At 41.3% G+C, this 17,566-nt stretch overlaps 1 protein-coding gene across 6 annotated transcripts in view; it reads right to left on the bottom strand.

Moving 5' to 3' along the window:
- cadpsa (Ca2+-dependent activator protein for secretion a) overlaps positions 1-8,709 on the bottom strand; it is a 278,770-nt gene extending 270,061 nt beyond the window's left edge. For all 6 annotated transcript variants that reach the window (XM_078172262.1, XM_078172289.1, XM_033625614.2 and 3 more), the window contains exon 1: positions 8,042-8,709. In XM_078172262.1, coding sequence (XP_078028388.1) covers positions 8,042-8,392 — 351 coding nt within the window. In that variant the 5' untranslated portion in view covers positions 8,393-8,709. The remainder of the gene's footprint in view (positions 1-8,041) is intronic.
- Positions 8,710-17,566: the final 8,857 nt, after the last annotated feature.

The raw sequence follows: 17,566 nt of genomic DNA, 5'->3' as shown, positions 1-17,566 counted from the left end.
GTTTTGAAATTTCTACTGTTTACACTCAGTTTTTTTTTTAAATATGTAACTTAAAAATGTAAATAAAAATGTGGCTCGAAACACATTTATTCAGAATTCTTGTGGTCTCCTTTTGCCATAGCTCTGGCATGTAGTAATTTTTGATATAGTGTAGCCTATGGCATGGCTACAGCGGCTGTAGCATGGGTTCATAACTTATGCATGGTGTTAATGACAGCTCCTTAATGTACTATAAATCCCTTTTAACTGCAGTAGAACTGAACTAGGCCGTTTTGAAGACAGTAGAGCTCTCTTAAACTACTGACTAATGCTCCTCACAGCTTAAAGGTAAAGTAGGATTTTCCTATTAAACAATGTAAAGACTCATACAAAAGTAATCCCTCTCAGTCATCACTTATGACCCACAAGAGGTGAGTAGCGGTTCATTCATCTGCAGAGACCCTGCCCTCTGCCTGTATTTTCTTATTTTGTTACCAGTTTTTGAAAGGAATAGCCAAATAAACACAGGCCATTGACCCAAAATGTTGTACCTGTCCTGTATGAAACCAAAAGTCAGTGTTGACTCTCATATGTAGGTTATCTTACACAGCATACTTAACTTGCATCATGTATGTAGCCTAAGATAACCTATGTATGTAACTTAAGTTACATTAACCATGCCGCTAACAACCATACTTACCTTAACCCAAACCATGATTTTCCCTAAACCTAACCAAGTAGTTTTGGCAGGACTAAAACTACAACATAATAAAACTGCTGTCAAGGTGTGGTTTGCCCCATCTAAAGCATATTGGTGGTGATGACAGCTGATATGGACCATTTAATCGGCTGATAACATTTGAAATGGGTGATCTGAAAGTCAGAACTTTTCTGGGCACTAACCTTTAGACAGTGGTGTGTAGCCCCAAGTCAATAATAGCGTGCAGGGAGGGTGGGACTCTATAAAAAGGTGGTGACCAGGTGCCAGATCATTAGCACTCATTTAAGAGGATCTGATGAGCCAGGAAGAAGGGGCCAAATTTGAATGTTGATTTTAAAAACCGTATTTGACAAATCTTTCTCATTCTGCCTTTAGTTTTCACATCTTTATTGTAATAAAAACTTTTAAACTGCAAGCATTCCGTGTGTGTTTCCCATTTTTGGCACAACCCAGAAGCGAGGTGATGATGACGCTGTCAGGTTGGTTCTATTGTTACTCTAGTATGACAAGAATTCAGTGTTAGATTCTTGGATGTCTTATGGAATAATATAACCAACCAGGACTGCCTGCTGACCTCTGAGAGACACACAGCAGTCTGTTCATGGCCAGTCACTGCCTGTTCTCTGCGATGAGAATCACAAGTCAGGCTGACACCTCAGTTTGGATGATTTATACCACTCCTTCCCTAACTGACTGAGACTGAGCTTTCTGTGGTATGCTCTGGTAAAGATGCAGAAAGAACATTCCATTTACTTTCCATTGTATTATTTCATGCTTTAGAAAGCACGGTTTCATTATATGCTGATGGAAATAATGGATAGTTATGCAAGCAAGTGCTCTAATTATGAATTCCTCCTTGGATGAGGATTATATTCATAGTACAAAACAACCAGTGAATGCAGCCATATATACATAGGTGATCAAACAACTGACTGACCATTATCAGTTTGCTTCAGCAAGCTCAACTGCCTGTGGGACACAAACAGGTAATTAGCAGGAGGTATTTATCTATGAAGATATACGTTGTTTTCGCAGACTTCTTTGATATTAATGGAGTAGGCAGTTTGGCAAATATGATTACTTGCTCAGACTTGAAAGAGAAGATCGATACCACTTTTGTGACGGTTTGTTAGAACAGGAGCTAGAGGATGATTAGCTTATCTTAGCTTAGCTTAACTTAGTTTAGCGTTAAGACTGCAGGCAGGGTAACACAACGAGCCTGGCTCTGCCCAAAGTTCAAAAACACACCTACCAACACCTCTACCAGTTACTCACTTATTATCTCATTTTGTTAAATCAGAACATTAAGAGAGACAATTCAGTGATAATTGATGGATTCTCTGAGAGTTACGCACTGAAGTATTTCTCAGCAAACTGCAACCAAGCATGGTGACTTCCTGCAGTCTTGGAGGTTGCCTGGTTGCCAACCTCACAGTGATGACACAGCGTGGTGAGTCACCATTGCTGCCAGTTTATTCCAGTAGCCAACAATGCCACTGCAACAAATAATATTTTGCCCTTAGATTGCCATTCTAAAAAATTCGTCCATGAAATGCATCATTCCTGGCTGCAATGCATCAAACAGATCACTGCACGGCCTCTCAAATGAGAAAGATGTCACAAGTCCCAAGTGGATGGATTTTATTTTTGGAGACTTTCCTTAACCTGTCCGTCTTTTCGGATGTGTAACAACTGGAGCGCATAATGTTGCTCAATCGGGGCTACACAACGCTTAAGTAGTAAGGTATCCAGATTATTATGGAAGAAAGGATCCATTGCAGAATTATTTTGTGCTTATTAATTTATGTAATTTTTCTAGTAATGTCCAGTAATTGTCCAGATCACATGTGGTTTCTTCTTGTGTTAAGGAGCTATGTAACATCCGATTGTAAATTCTGTCCCAGAGGACGGCAAAAAGTAAAAATATTTCAACTTTAAACAGCAATGCCGCCTACCGTTACTATTGCCAGTATTCTCTGGCAGCCTTACTTAATGTTACCATCCTGCTCTTGTCCACTAAAACAATATCAGGTTTGCTATGAAACTGCTGACAGGACACCTCCAGCTGCAAACATGGTCATTTATTACTCTTTTTCTTCGTTATTTTTTTTACATTGTTGCCTTCAATTGTTAGTAAACAGTATAGAGGCAGACAGGAAACAAATGGGAAGAGGTGAGGTATGACATGCAACCAAAGTCCCTGACTGGAATCAAACCAGGGATGTTGTAGTTATGTGATGTGTGTCTTAACCATTCAGCTCTCAAGACGCCTCCGTTTTTCCGCTTTTTATTATGAAATTTTAAAACATGTACCAACATAACCAGCAATATCCAGTTCTTATGATACAGGATGAAGATTTGGAAATGATAACTGTTTTTACTGATCAGTTTCAAAATGTGGTTATAAAGTTACAGTAAGTCTGATGTCACATCTTCTTCACTATGCACAAAATAAACAAGTCTGCTACTGATGACTTACAAGTGACTGTCTGATGTGTGGACAGAATAAACAGGCTGTTTTAGTTTGACTGATCTGTGTATGTGAGGGTCACTACTCATGGGTTTTTGTTTTGTTTTGCTTTTGTTTATGACAAAGATGCTGGATCACGATCTTCAGAATGCCTTTACCATTTTCAACAAAGTGTTGATTATTATTATACTATGGTATCATATAATTTGGTATAATCCTGTGCATATGTTGCTACTACCTGTAAAGCAATATTACTGTGAGCAAGATAATCCATTTACGTAAATTACAACACTGTGATTATTCTAATAATCTATCTCTATTTACATGAGAAATCTTTTAGGTGTCTCTCGTAGCTTTGACTTCAATAGACTTGATATGACACCTGCTGTTGCAATGTGGAAGAGTGCCCTGCTTAAACTTACTTTTCACATGTTTAATTTTACAAATACATTGACTGTTGGGCTGTGAACTGAATTATTGATTCAGCTTCAGTTGAAAAGCAGAATCAATACAACGTTGTTTGGGTTAACTCAAACTGTGGAGGGGTTGAATTATTTTCGACACAATGACACTAAGGTACAAACATTGATTTTTCATTTATTTCAGTTATTGGCTACCTGAGTAATTCCCTTCCCTTCCCTGTCTTGGGTCTTTGTCATGGGAATAAACACACGTTCATGGCCAAATAACCAACTTCCTTAAGCCCAACCGTTGTGTGTTAACATAGATTCTCATTATCTGTTAACCTGATGAAAGAAATATGGTTTCACATGACTTCATAAATCAGGTTACAGCTGAAGGCGTACAGATTTCCTACTGCCTGTGTGTAAAGTGTTTTGCTGAAGCCACAGGCTGCCAATCATCACTTGTTACAATGAGTTATATTAAAGGGCCAGTGTGTAAAATGGGTTGAAAACAGTGACATCAGTGGTCAAATTCTAGATTGCAGGGCTCACTCGCTCACCCCTCCCGTCGGGTAAATGACGGTGGCCTCGTAGGGACAAAAAGCCTTGCGCACGACTTTTTCAGGAGTAGGTCTATCTAGCGACAAGGTGAATGTTTATTTAGAAATCTAAGCCATGTTACGATATTGTAATGAATCCCTCACGAGCAGGTGACCAGAGGAGCGTTCGGGAAAAAGGCCCGTTTATTTGAGCACTCCAGAAACTCCGGTAACACTCCAGGGGGTAAAAGACTCCGTCCCAAACTCTGACTCTTCTAGCGTAACAGACACACTTCATAACTTTACACACATACTCGTTTACCATACTAAGTGGGGACCCCCCTCCCCTCTCTGCTCCACCAATCTCCAGCCCGCACACTGACTGACAGCGTAGCCGGTAAACAGAGCTCAGCTGTTTATTTAGCCTAGCAATATCTCTGGACTATAGTAGCTGCAATGGACGACTTTGAACGCGATTTTGAAGAGTTTCTTGTAGCAGACACAGACCCAGAGCCATACCTGTTTGAGCCGGAGCACACAGATGAGGAACTCCATGTGTTGGATGCTGAGCGGGTGAGAAGAGAGGCTGAATGCACAGAATGGGATTCGGTGCTACTGCTACCATCGTTGGGAGATATATCATCAGGAGGAAAAGCGCTGCACAGAGTGCATCACAAGGAGTGAAGTTGCGTCTTCTTTTCCTCACAGATGACAGTTCGGGTTCATTCTCTCCTGTTGCGTGGTAAGTGTGGTCCATTTGCAAACTTTCCAACTAAAAAAACTTTTCACTACTCTCTATCGATGAACTACTAACACTCTCTGCTGTTTTCTCCTCCTTCTTCCTTCCTTCCACTGTCTTCGTTGGTTCATTTATACACGCGAAACGCGTTCTCTGGCTGGTTTGACCGCAGTGGATTGTCCACTTGGGCTGCCTTACATACATGGCGGCGCAAGATGGCGACCTCTCTAAAGCAAGGCCCTTGCTATATATATATATATAAAAGCATAATTATAAGGCTACGAAAACCAAACAAATTTTATTTTATAGCGATTATACACTTGTATAAACATATTAATGGGTAGAATATTCAGATTCAGATTCAGATTGACAATAAACCATGCCAAATATTACACACTGGCCCTTTAATGGTTAAAAATATTTCTGTGGCTACTGTAACATAGTGGTTCTCAACCATCTTTGAGTAATGTACCCTTTGTGATGAGCTAAAATGCCTCGAGGACCTCCTTGAATGGGGGATTGCTTAGGAGGACATTAATACTTATAATATATATATGATGTGAAGGAAAGAAGAGAGAGAGAATAAATGACACATTAAAATTAACAAAATACCACAGAATCTATCCTGAGGTTCAGTCTGCTTGCAGATGCACTGCTATGCTTGTTAAATGCTTCCAGTGTACTTTGGTACCATGGCAGCAATGTTCAATGTAACCACATCCAGCAGACACACCACATATGTTTCACCCCCAAGTTTCAGTTGTCCATCACATGCGCATGTGTTGTAACGTATATGTTATAGCTGTCTTACATCAGCCTTGTAATAAATCACGTGGTGCACCCACAACTGCAACCTAACGTAATTCTCTTTCAACTTATGCCTACCATGCACTAGAAGGCTTTGAAAAGACTTCTAAAAGACTGAGGTCGGACGCCCTCTAACATCTAAAGACAATGTTAGTTTTTAGTCACACACTTTATGATTTTGCAAAGACTGGGGATCTTGCAGTGTCACTCTAGCTACCTTTTGAGATTATTTCCCATCCTGCTCTTGGGGGAAAACATTACACCAAACTCCTTTTAAGAAATATGACATATTAACTATTCCCCATGTCCACAAAAACACATAACTCTAGTACACAAGATAAATGCATACTATTTCGATAGTATTTCTGTCAATTCCACATTAATATAATCCATAAAGATAAACTGTATTCATGTACAAACTTATTTTGGATCTTGTCGCCTCAGCTTGCTGCCAGGCCCCGTTGGTTAGCTGCGCTATTTTAGAGGGAGGACACCGTGGGAATGAGAGGCGAACCATTTAAAAAATTTAAATATTTCTCACCAAAATAAGTGCAGGTTGGTGGATCAGATACATAACACCGACTCTTGTTTACGCGACAACTCCACCAGTTTCTCCTCCAATTTCACACTAAAAGAGAACCAAGACTTGTTCACATTTGTGCGCCTCCCCAGAGTCCCCTCCATGTTTACCACCTACCCAGTTTGCTGCCTCCTGTTTGGTGCTGGAGAGAGTGCAGCTATTGGTTCCTAACAATGTTCATGTCACTGAACTTGACTATTTGCACAAGCCAAGGCTAAAAATTTATAATAATATTAAACATGTTTGATTCTGTTGGAAAATCAAGACAAGAGAAAGACTGACCTGAAACAGCTCAGACTGAGTTTTATGACCACCTTACACCAAACGATCGAGACCAGAGGAGCACAACAACTGAGGTATAACTCTCAGGATTTCATTCCAGCATTGGAAATTTGCATGCGACAGTGAAATCACTTGAAAAGTTGTTTTGTGTATGGCCAGCAATATGTACATAACTACTGTGACTGTATTGGGCTGAGTGTGTGCAGCAGTGCAGCAAAACAGTACTGTGGTTGATTGGCTCGCCAGACGTAGACACTTACAGAGGACCACAGCTGCTGACATGCTGCTTTCACTACGCAACTGGTGTGGACAAGGTGAAGGCTCAGACCCATACTGTCATTGAATGCCTGTAATGTCAGCACAGGTAGGTCCTCCAGTTCAGAACAGTGTGAACTACATTCATCACTTTTTATGTGTAATGCGACACTATGACTGTGATTGTCTGTGTCATTATCCGCCTATCTGAATGTCAATCATGTCTTCTCCCACTCCACAATACCTCTCTTTCCACCCTTCTGTGTGGCTGTTTGGAACATTTATAAACACTTGTGCCTCCAACATGGTCAGAGGACATATTGTTCAAACTAGTTCATTTCAAGCACGCTGACACTTGCTGCCTCAAAAGGCCTGCAGTACCAGTAAACACCACTGGGAGTCTGTGGACCCCCAGAAACAGTGCTACAACAAAGTCACAGAGTGTATCTTTACAAATGTCAGGTTTTGGTCACTTTGGTCTGATATACCTCAGGTTGTGTTAGATAGGCGTTAGTGCTATTCTTGAATGGCTGCATCAAAGCTGATAGACTGTAGGCTAAGAGGAAACATTCCTCTCATATTGAGGATGTCATTCAGTGGCAGTGGTGCAACAGATTGCTCTAATAGGAGCTCGGCTGATGCTTCTATGCTCAGAGGTTATTCACATATGCAAGAGCTACTATAATGGGTGGGAACAACATGAACACACACGCTCTCGCTCTCCCTATCTCTCTCATGTCATCTTCCAGCCTCTCCTTTTTGTTGCCAGCCCTGTCTGTCTTCAGTTTAGATTAACACATTTCGTTCTGTCTCAACTCTTTCTGGTACCTTTTAGCTTTGTCATCATCGTTCTGGGATGTTGGGTGAATGGAGAAAAGAAAATATTTTCAGTCCAAAGAGACATCAAGTGGACATTTGCTCCTGCTGTTGATGCTGTATGTGCAGTGAGGTAGTGTAACTATCATCTCAGACTGCACTTCATCCGTCACAGTCGACTCACCTCTTTAATAAAAGTATAAATCCTCGTGTGCTGTGCAATTAATTGAATATGTGAGGGGTGATCTGAGACTGTAGGGTTGAGTAAACTGAGTTACAGGCTATTTTTTCATTCTTGAAAATTCGACCATCCGGCGACATAGTGCGACTGTAGAAGCAACAGTTGGTGTCATGCATCTCACTGATGCCTTCTACAAGTGAAGGATGTATTTAAAGAACAGCTTTGAAGTTGGGTCTGGGTTTATTCTCGTTTTTCACACTGATCTTACCTTCTGCTGCCTCCTGGCCATGTCAGTAGGTTGCTTTGCGTTGAACGGATAGGCGATGCAGCGCATCACAAACACATACAGCTGGAGTCTCTTTTTCCTCTCCTCCTCCTCTCTCTGCATCTTCTCCAGGTCCTCTTTTTCCTTGTCGCTGCCCACCGACGGGCTGGGGCTGGAGGGTCGGCCACCGCCGCTCCCGCGGCCCCTGGGCTGGAGCCCTCCGCCGCCGTTGCCGTCGGAGGCTCGGCCCGGTGACAGCCGGGTTCCTCCGAGGCTCTTCGGGGCCGCCACCTCTTTGCGCTCCACCTCCAGTATCTCATCACCTTCCTCCTCGCTGGAAGACGGGTCCAACATGCTGGCGAGGCTTGGATGGAGAATATAGGCTACCTGCTGCAAAGGTAAAACTGTAAAAGTAGAAAAAAAAGATGCCGATCAGCTTGAGTGTCAGCCACAGAGGGAAAGATCCAGGGGAAGTCGATGTGGAGACGAGAAACCTGACAGATGAGCGACTATGACTGTTGCTTTTCAAGAAAAAAAAATGCCGTCAGACGTGTCAATCTCAGCAAGAAAAATTAAAGTGTTGTAGAGTCTAGTTGGCTGCGTGATTTCCAAGCCTTTCAAGTCTACCAGTCAGTGGCACATAGGAGGGATTTATCATGAGAGCAGATATAAAGGGGGAGGGGTCGCAGGGAGGGAAAACAAGAGGAAACGTAGATGTGTTGGTGCTCTGCTGACTGGGGGGGGGGGGGGAAGGCTGGGCCCGGAGCTGACCGCGGTGCTGAAACCCGATCCCCGACTGCTCTGGGATCAGTTTGATCTGGCTGTGAGCACAATAGATGAACGGCCACCTGATGATCCATCTGAGTCAAAAGAGGATAGGTTACAGCACCAGACCGGAATAAAAGCGCTTTGGCTTTCACAATAAAAGCTTCACCACTGATTTCAAATAAATAACCGAATGAATGGTGACTAAATGAATAATTTTACGTATTATCTGTTAAATTGTCTGTCTGTCCGTTTGCTTACTTAGATTGGGGTGCTGTGATATAAACCTTAATTAACTGCCTGAACCTCTGGCACACAAACATTTGTATAAAAATTTTAAGAAAAAATACTGGGAAAAAAAGGCTTTTAAAAATATGTATTGAGCAAAGCTATGATGTTTCAATAGACTTCACCTGACTGGGATTCAAGTATGAGTCCCAAATCAAGCCCTATCATCAGTTATGTTAGGATGTGGAGATCTAACTATTTACAATATTCAGTATCTGTAAAGCTAAATATCAATAGGATGCATGAATCCAACACAACAAACACTACAATGCTATATAACACAAATGTACTTGGTTAGTCGGTTAGTTAGTCTTTTTTCAATTTAGATATCATGTCATACATTTGGCTCAAGAAAACATCTATTGTGCCATTATGTTTAGGCTACATCTACATATGTTTAGGTGATGTGTTTATGTGCAAATTATCAAATGAATTGTGCACCTGTGACTCATAGAGGAACTACAGTCCAGTTTCTATGGTGGCCCTGAGAGCTCAATGCACTGCTATTTACAAAAACACATACAAGTAGACAAAACACATGCAAATTAAGAAAACATGTTCACCTATTTGACAGCACATAACTGCAAATAGAGAAAACACAACCAATACAGAGACACTCTGCAAGTAGCAACACATGACACCAGAAACTGTTTCCAGTGGACACTAAAAAGGGATGCATGTTAGCATTTTGCTTATTATTTTCCTTATCCACTGTGAGGGTCCAAAGGACAGAGGAATGTCATATGCTGTAAAGCCCAAATTGTGATTTGTGATATTGGGCTTTATCAATAAAATTGAATTGAATTGAATTTGCCTGCCAATTTATATAATCTGACAAAACACACACGCTTATTGTGAAACAGGTGTTAAGATGTAGCTTCTTTAAGGAACAGCTCAGTATGTAGTGTGGGGATAGAGTGTGTGTGGTCAAGACAGAAAGCAATGGAGCAGAGAGAAAAATAAGAGTAAAGTTGTCACTTTCTACCACTTGACTAAAATAATAATAAGAAGAAGATTTGCTATATTAATCCCTGTGGGGAAATAAAGCTTTTTTGCACACAGACTCGAAATACACACAAATGATCAAACAGGACCTATACATGCATTTCAATCAAGAGAGACAGAAGAATGAAGTGAAGACAACATTTAATACAGAATATGAGTGTACAAATTAACTGATGATTTGTGCTGGTGGTGGTGGCTGCTGACTCTGAGGCTGCTGAGGCGTATGAGGCTGATGAATCCATAATGACTAGGTGGTGATGGGGAGGTGGAGGGCGCACTCAAGGGCAGCAAGACAGAACTACAGCAGAGAAAGAACCCTATTTAAAATGAGGAGCAGTAAGATGATAGGCTGACAGGGAAGGTGTGTCGCTGTGCTATTGGCTGATTGTGAATCAGCTGATGATTCAATTGACCTACCCACAAAATGGCACCTAGAGATAGTGAGTGAGCATGCATGCAAGGAGTGAATGGCAGGGTGACCAAGACATTTACAGCCTGAGCATGAAAAGTTTTGTCTTCCTGACTGAACTTGTGCTAGAACTTCATTAAACAAAGAGATGTCAGAGTGAGGGGGCTGCCTGAGAATCAGTGCCTTTTTCAAGGGTGCCTTGGTGGTGCCCCGGGAGGCGAACCCATGCTTGGTCTGTACGGGGACTTGAGCTGGTGACCCTCTGGTTCCAAAGCCAAGTCCCTATGGACTGAGCAACCGCTGCCTAGGGATTAACCTTTGTGTGTTTCAATTTTGTAATCAACATGTGCAGCTGCAGCGTTAAAGCTGAGCTAAAATCAACAAACAGTAAGCGTTCTTGAGACATCTTCCAAATGTTTTGTGATGAGATGTGTGGTGCAGCTAATAGCATCATCTGGGCCACAACCTTGCTTGTAAGCAAACTAGAAGGGGTCTAATGACACATCTACCTCCCATCTAAGCAAGGACACTATGATCCTCTCAAAGCATTTCATAATAATTGATGTCAGTTCAAAAAGCCTAAAATCATCATTCACAGATTTTTGAAAGATGATGCACTATGCTGAGTCAGATCCTCTGCACATATTTTTGGGAGAAATGCAGAGATGCCAGCTGGCTTTGTGACCTTCTTATTACAGGTGTGTGATCTTCACATCCTCAGATGACGGTTCATATTGAAAACAAACTCAGATGGAGGGTCCATGTTGAAAGTCTCTGCTCTAGACTGCAACAGCAAATATACTTTTTTATGTAGACTCAGGGTGTATGAAGTTGAGCATAAGTTTATGTTTCTATTTCACCATACAGTCGTAGAGAGCATTAGAAGATAGGGTTAATAGCCTGCTATGGTATCTTGTAGCTGAAATCACAGATTGCTCATTTGGTCATATGAACAATCTATGAGCAGTCAGTTATCAGACAGGCATGGAAAATAATATCTGATCCAGCTCAGATTCTCCATCCAGAGTCCCACCTCTTACCATCTGGTAGAGGATTCAGGGTTCTATAGAGCTGAACCGTTACAAGCATTCATTCCTGCTCTTGTCCATTCAGTTTGTCAGTGCTAACAGGTAATGTAGGATGTTGGCCATGAGGTTGTGCAATAGTTCACCATTGTCAGAAGGTGTGTGTGTGTGTGTGTGTGTGTGTGTTTATGTGCAAATTGTTAGCCTACATGAAGCTATATGACCTTGAGATATTTTTATTATGTAGCATGCAGATTTTAGCTTCTGTGAAACTGCAGGACCAAGTCTGGGTCAAATCTTCCTACAGGGACATTAAAGTATATGTGATCTTATCATATCTTAACACCCAGTAGATTACCTTATTTCTAACTGAAATTAGGGTGACCATATTTTGATATTTTGATACTCGGTTGGCCACGACATAGCCTATTTAAATGATACTTGCAGTTTACTCAAAGATGCCTTATTTAATATATTTAAAATGTATATGTATGGATAGAAAATTCAGTTATATTACAAAATAATATCTCTCAAAGACAGAAATTCAGATAGGCCCCAATAGGGGACACATACACACACTAGAGTGTGGCGATCCAAGCCCGACGGTACCCGACAGATCAGGCCGGGTTTGGTCAAAAATGTAGTTTAGTAATGTAGTAAATTGTATTTGGGCTCGGGTTGGATTCGGTCAGCTTTCAGTGAAAATGTAGTGTAACAATAAATAAAATCCTATTGTCTGTCCTGTTTATTGCTTGAGCACTGTTATTTATGTGACAACACCTGAACATAACACACACACACACACACATTGGCTGTTTGTTTCTACCTCTCCCCTCGCTGGAAGTCTCAGACCTCCAGCCGCCCGCCTCCGCCTTGATTAAACGCTGAAAATAAAATAAAAGAGGGAGACAGGTTTTTCCTATTTTATCTTATTTTGTTTTATGTCTCCCTCTCCTCTCGCTGGAACCATCGGACCTCCCGACTCCCGTTCCCGTCTCAAACACGGAGGTCTCCCTCTCCGCTGAGCACCCACGGCGCACACCCGGCCTGTTAAATAGCCTGTAACCCTAACAACTGTGTGACACAAAGCTTTGGTCATTAAATAATGTTGGTCTCGGTTCGGACAGAAATATGCGGCCTGTGCCACACTCTAACACACACACACACACACACACACACACACGTAAAACCGGACATTATCATCAGTTTATAAACCCCCCCCGGACGGGACGTGAAAAGTGGACATGTCCAGGCAAAAGAGGACGTTTGGTCAGCCTACTGAAATGTCTCCACAACAACTGGAAAACAGTTTTTCAACAAATACCAGTACAAAACAGGATTCACTTCAACACTGAAGCTCGATACAGGCTGTCTGTGACCCCAATTTAAACTTGGAGGCTGTAAGTTTCACTATTTTTATGCTGTTTTACTGTTAATTTTGCAGCTTAGCCTGCTGAACTTGGCGTTAGCATGTTGCGCAGTTAATGTGGCTAGCTTCAATTGTATTTACTCTCTGGAATAATGCTAATGTCAAGTCCTCTCCTAACAAATAAATGGTGCTAAATCTACTCTCAATACATGTATTGACTGGCTGTGCTCTGGTGAATTGTGACATTGACATTGAGAAGAACTGTTCTAGGGTAACGTGAAGATGATCTAATTTTTAAGTCACTGGATAATAGTGATCAATATATTTATATTAAGTTATACATAAAAAGCTTTGAGTTACATGTGATAATGGGGGATTTGTAGAGAGAGCTGCTGTCAACAGCCCCAGGATCTCTCCTGTTGCAGTTTACTCTCCCTCTGATTGGCTACTATCTGTTGCCTTCATTGGTTGGTTGGGTTGGTTAGGCAAGACAATGATAAATGATAACAATGACAATGTATATGGGGCGGCACGGTGGTGTGGTGGTTAGCACTGTCGCCTCACAGCAAGAGGGTTGCCGGTTCGATCCCGGGTGTGGGAGCCCTTCTGTGCGGAGCTTGCATGTTCTCCCCGTGTCAGTGTGGGCTCTCTCCAGGCACTCTGGCTTCCTCCCACAGTCCAAAGACATGCAGATTGGGGACTAGGTTAATCGCCCGAGGTCAGCTGGGATAGGCTCCAGCCCCCCCCGCTACCCCCAAGAGGATGAAGCAGTTAGAAGATGAATGAATGACAATGTATATGATTTTATATCATATAATGTTAACATTATTAATACATACATCTTGCTATTAGATAGATAGATAGATAGATAGACAGATAGATTGTGAGAACTGAATGTGAAGATATATAGAAATAAATTCAATTTCAAATTAAGTGATTCAAATTCAGTTTTTCAATGCAATTATTCAAGTTTAGACATTAAATTTCAAATATAAATGATTCAGATTCAGCTTCTGGTGGCACATATTTCAGCCCATAATCATCAGTCACTTATATGATATATTGATCCAGAGCAATGTGTCGTTGCACCCCTACTTTTAACACCACAAAGAGACCACAAAGAAGAGCCACTCCTCGACCACCAAAAACTAAATTTTACATGAGGTATGTCAAATCTTCAACACAGGACACAAAGCAAACTCTATTATTACTTAGCTTTACTTGGCAGATTGCGTGATCACTGTGAATCATCAGAAATTGAGAAAACACATACAGTATCAGTTTTGAGAAAACAAAAGAACTACCTCACAACTTACTAGCGAATAAGATCAGATAAGCACTATCCATCAGTCAGTTTACAAAATAAGTTTATTGACATGACACTACTGTACAGTAGTGTACTTCATGTTTGGCATTTTGGCTGTGCTCTCATTAATCCCCACAGCATAGATTTAAATGCAAAGAGGAAGATTGGGTAGTGATGTTATATCTCATCGGCATCAATGACTGTTTGGGAAACATTTACCGAACAAAGATGAAGCAGCATCATGGGCTGAGCATTTTCTGATTGCTTCAATAGACAGATTAATTGTAAGAGTGCATTGGATAGGTGAGAGTTGGCCATGTCATATGTGAATGCAGCAGTGAAACATGTTGAGGGCCCACCTTGCTCCATTACAGAGATGTAAAGCGTCTGATTTATCCTGTGAAAAAACACCCACCAGGAGGAAAGACATCAACTGTACTGGAGGTAGATAAAATATTAGCAGACAACAGTCCACACTCGGCATAAAAAAGCTATCTTTTATAATGAGTTTTCTTCTTAATGTCTTATCAGGTTGCTATAATGAATGTATTAATCTTTTTAATCTGGCACCGCCTAAGTGAAACAGATGATATGGTTAAGGAATGTCTATAGAGACAAGGAAGAAGGATGGAGCATCTGAGAATGAGTATATATCACATGTGTCAACTTAAACAAATTCACACATTAATGTTTATACATACACAATATTGTTAATATGTCAGTGGTCACAATGTCCTCCTGCGGTCAGGTCATAATGTACTCTTTTTAGCCTCTTTGGGGGCGCTCCGCCTGATAGCAGTTTTTGTGTGCACTTGAATGGATGGTGGCAGATATACTGTACATCAGAGTGTTTTCATATAGAAAGCATTTGTTTATTGTCTTTTATTAAGAACCTTTTTAGTAATTGCAGAATTGTAATTCTCACCCTTATCTTCAGTTTTCATACAAGATATATTAGATTTAAAGCCTACTGAGGACACCCAGTGACATGAATTAATCATTCCTATATTCTATGATGCATCAGTGGGCCAGCTATTGAGCTATTGAGCCTTTCAGCAATTGCAGACCAGATTTTACTGCGCATGTGTCGTACCCCAGTTATATGACGCAATATGACGCCATGATGTCTACTTTGTTTAACCTCCTTGGTAGAAACTGGGAAATGAGAAAAGCCCATAGACTCTTAAGTTCAGCCTACCTGAGTAGGTATAGCTCCAGCTGGAGCAGCTACATGAACTGCACAGTAGCTACATGACTTGCCCACCATACCTACACCATCAGCCCCCTCGGCCCCTTGGTCCAGAAGTTGTTAATCCACTTTATTTGTTTACTTTATTCATTATACATGAAGACTGGATTTGTCTTACAAGTAACAAGATGTAATCTTTACCCTTAACCTACTTTAAATGTGTCTCTTTACTTTTGGCCTCAGCTTTATTCACTACAACGTCGCGTTGTAGCAGGGTTCGACGTCGTGTTGGTGGGTTTGTCTTGTATTAGTGGTGGGTGCAGTTGTTTAGGAGCCAGTCGCGTAGATTTCATACATGACTGTTGGTATACATGTATCAGCCTACCAGGTGTATTGCATCTCTGACCAGTTTTCAGTTCCGCCCTCTGACTTCCTGGAACACAAAAAAGCAAAGTCAACAACAGAAGGCAAACAAAGATAGGGCCACAACTGGCCAACCCTGGGGCCGTCACTCTGTTATGTTTCAGCGTATTTCCATAGAACGGTTTGTATGATAACCTATGAAAAATACATGCACAACAGTTTGTACATGAGTACAAGTATGAATTAGCTTCCCACGAATGACGTTATGTCCTTAACATACAGATGTATAGATAACATAAAGTTACAGAGGTTGGGTTTAGGCAATAAAAGTTACTGAGGTTAGGTTTAGGAAAAGAAACATGGTGAGGACGTACCCTAAAATGACTCAAAGTTCACCCAAAGTTCACACGGATCCAAATATGGGACTCCAGGGGAAAGTCCTGGGAAAAGGTCTGTTTTGTTGTTTGTTTTTTTTACTCATCCAGTGTCCAAACCAATGTCTCTTCCTTGCCCCTTGTTATTCCGTAGCCACTTCTCTCTGCTGCACTTTAGAATGACCAACACTGCATCTCTATGCTCTCAGTGCCTCCCACACTAACTATATCACATAGTATTTGACACGAGTCAATTCATGCCTGCAGCACACAGTGGACACACCATACAGACACAAGAAATCAAGATACACTAGCCAGAGTGTGATAACATTGCTCCTTCTCTGGAGAGTTACCATGTGTCAAGAAGCGGCTGGTGTGTAGGATTGACATGAAAAACAAAAGGCGAACAAACAAACCAGTGGGTCTTCGCCCTGAGGAAACGACACTGTTGCTGAGTCAAACAAAGCTAAAATTAGCTTGCTTCCATGTTCTGTTGAGTTAGACAAGGAAATGTAGCTTAGTTGAACAGCAACATTTACTGATTTACCATTGGTCTTGACTGAAGAATAGAGTAAGAGAAAAGAACGAGGGAGAGCGAGACAGAGAGTAAGCTGCAGAGGTATACGCACACAGCTTGGAGCTCATATGCTCCTTATGACTGTCCAGTTGACAATGGCAATAAAGTCTGTTCAATCAGCAGTGCATTTAAAGTAACAGGTTTCACACATCCCTGAGTGTTCTCATATTAAATCATCAGCAGACAGAGGTATCACACTAAGCCTGTGCATCTGTTCAGTTTTGCTGTGGTTGATTCAAATTAACAGCAGGCTTCTACACAGTCTTTCAAAATAACTGCTGTCATCGCTGCAGCTTTAAGAGCATTTGGTTAGTTTTCTGTTTACTGCAATTTCAGCTTTAATGAATGACAAAACCTGTGTTTGAAGCCAGATATCCTTGGTGAAACCAGGGTACTGCACTGACCGTCTGACATTGGCTGGTGGCTTGTAGGTGACCAATCAATCTTTTGCCCATCACTGAAAAATCCCTTTTCACCTCACTTGTTCAATTTTATATGCAGGTTGTAAAAAGGACATAACAACAAAGCAAAATGAAATTCACTTTTGGTTTTATACTGAGATTGAATAAATGCACGGGATTAACAGGAGTCCTGCCAAAAGATACCAATACTCTTTAAGTCACCAGCATGAAAACACAGCCCAGGCTTACCAATCACAGTCCTTGTGGTCCCCATGGAGTAACTAGAGCAGTGATTCCCAACATATGGGCTGTGGTCCAAAAGTGAGTCACGGGTCCATTCTGAATGGACCACAAGTGACTCGTGAATGTGTCAAGTTTGTACAAAAACACACTTTAATTTGAAAAACAGTGAATTTTCAGCACTGAGCTTTTATTCTTAAGTGCTATTTCCTGCTGT

The sequence above is a fragment of the Epinephelus lanceolatus genome, chromosome 1 (genome assembly GCF_041903045.1).
Source record: "Epinephelus lanceolatus isolate andai-2023 chromosome 1, ASM4190304v1, whole genome shotgun sequence".
Lineage (NCBI taxonomy): Eukaryota > Metazoa > Chordata > Actinopteri > Perciformes > Serranidae > Epinephelus > Epinephelus lanceolatus.
The sequence above is the reverse complement of the archived record's forward strand: the minus strand, read 5'-3'. Positions and strand labels throughout refer to the sequence as shown.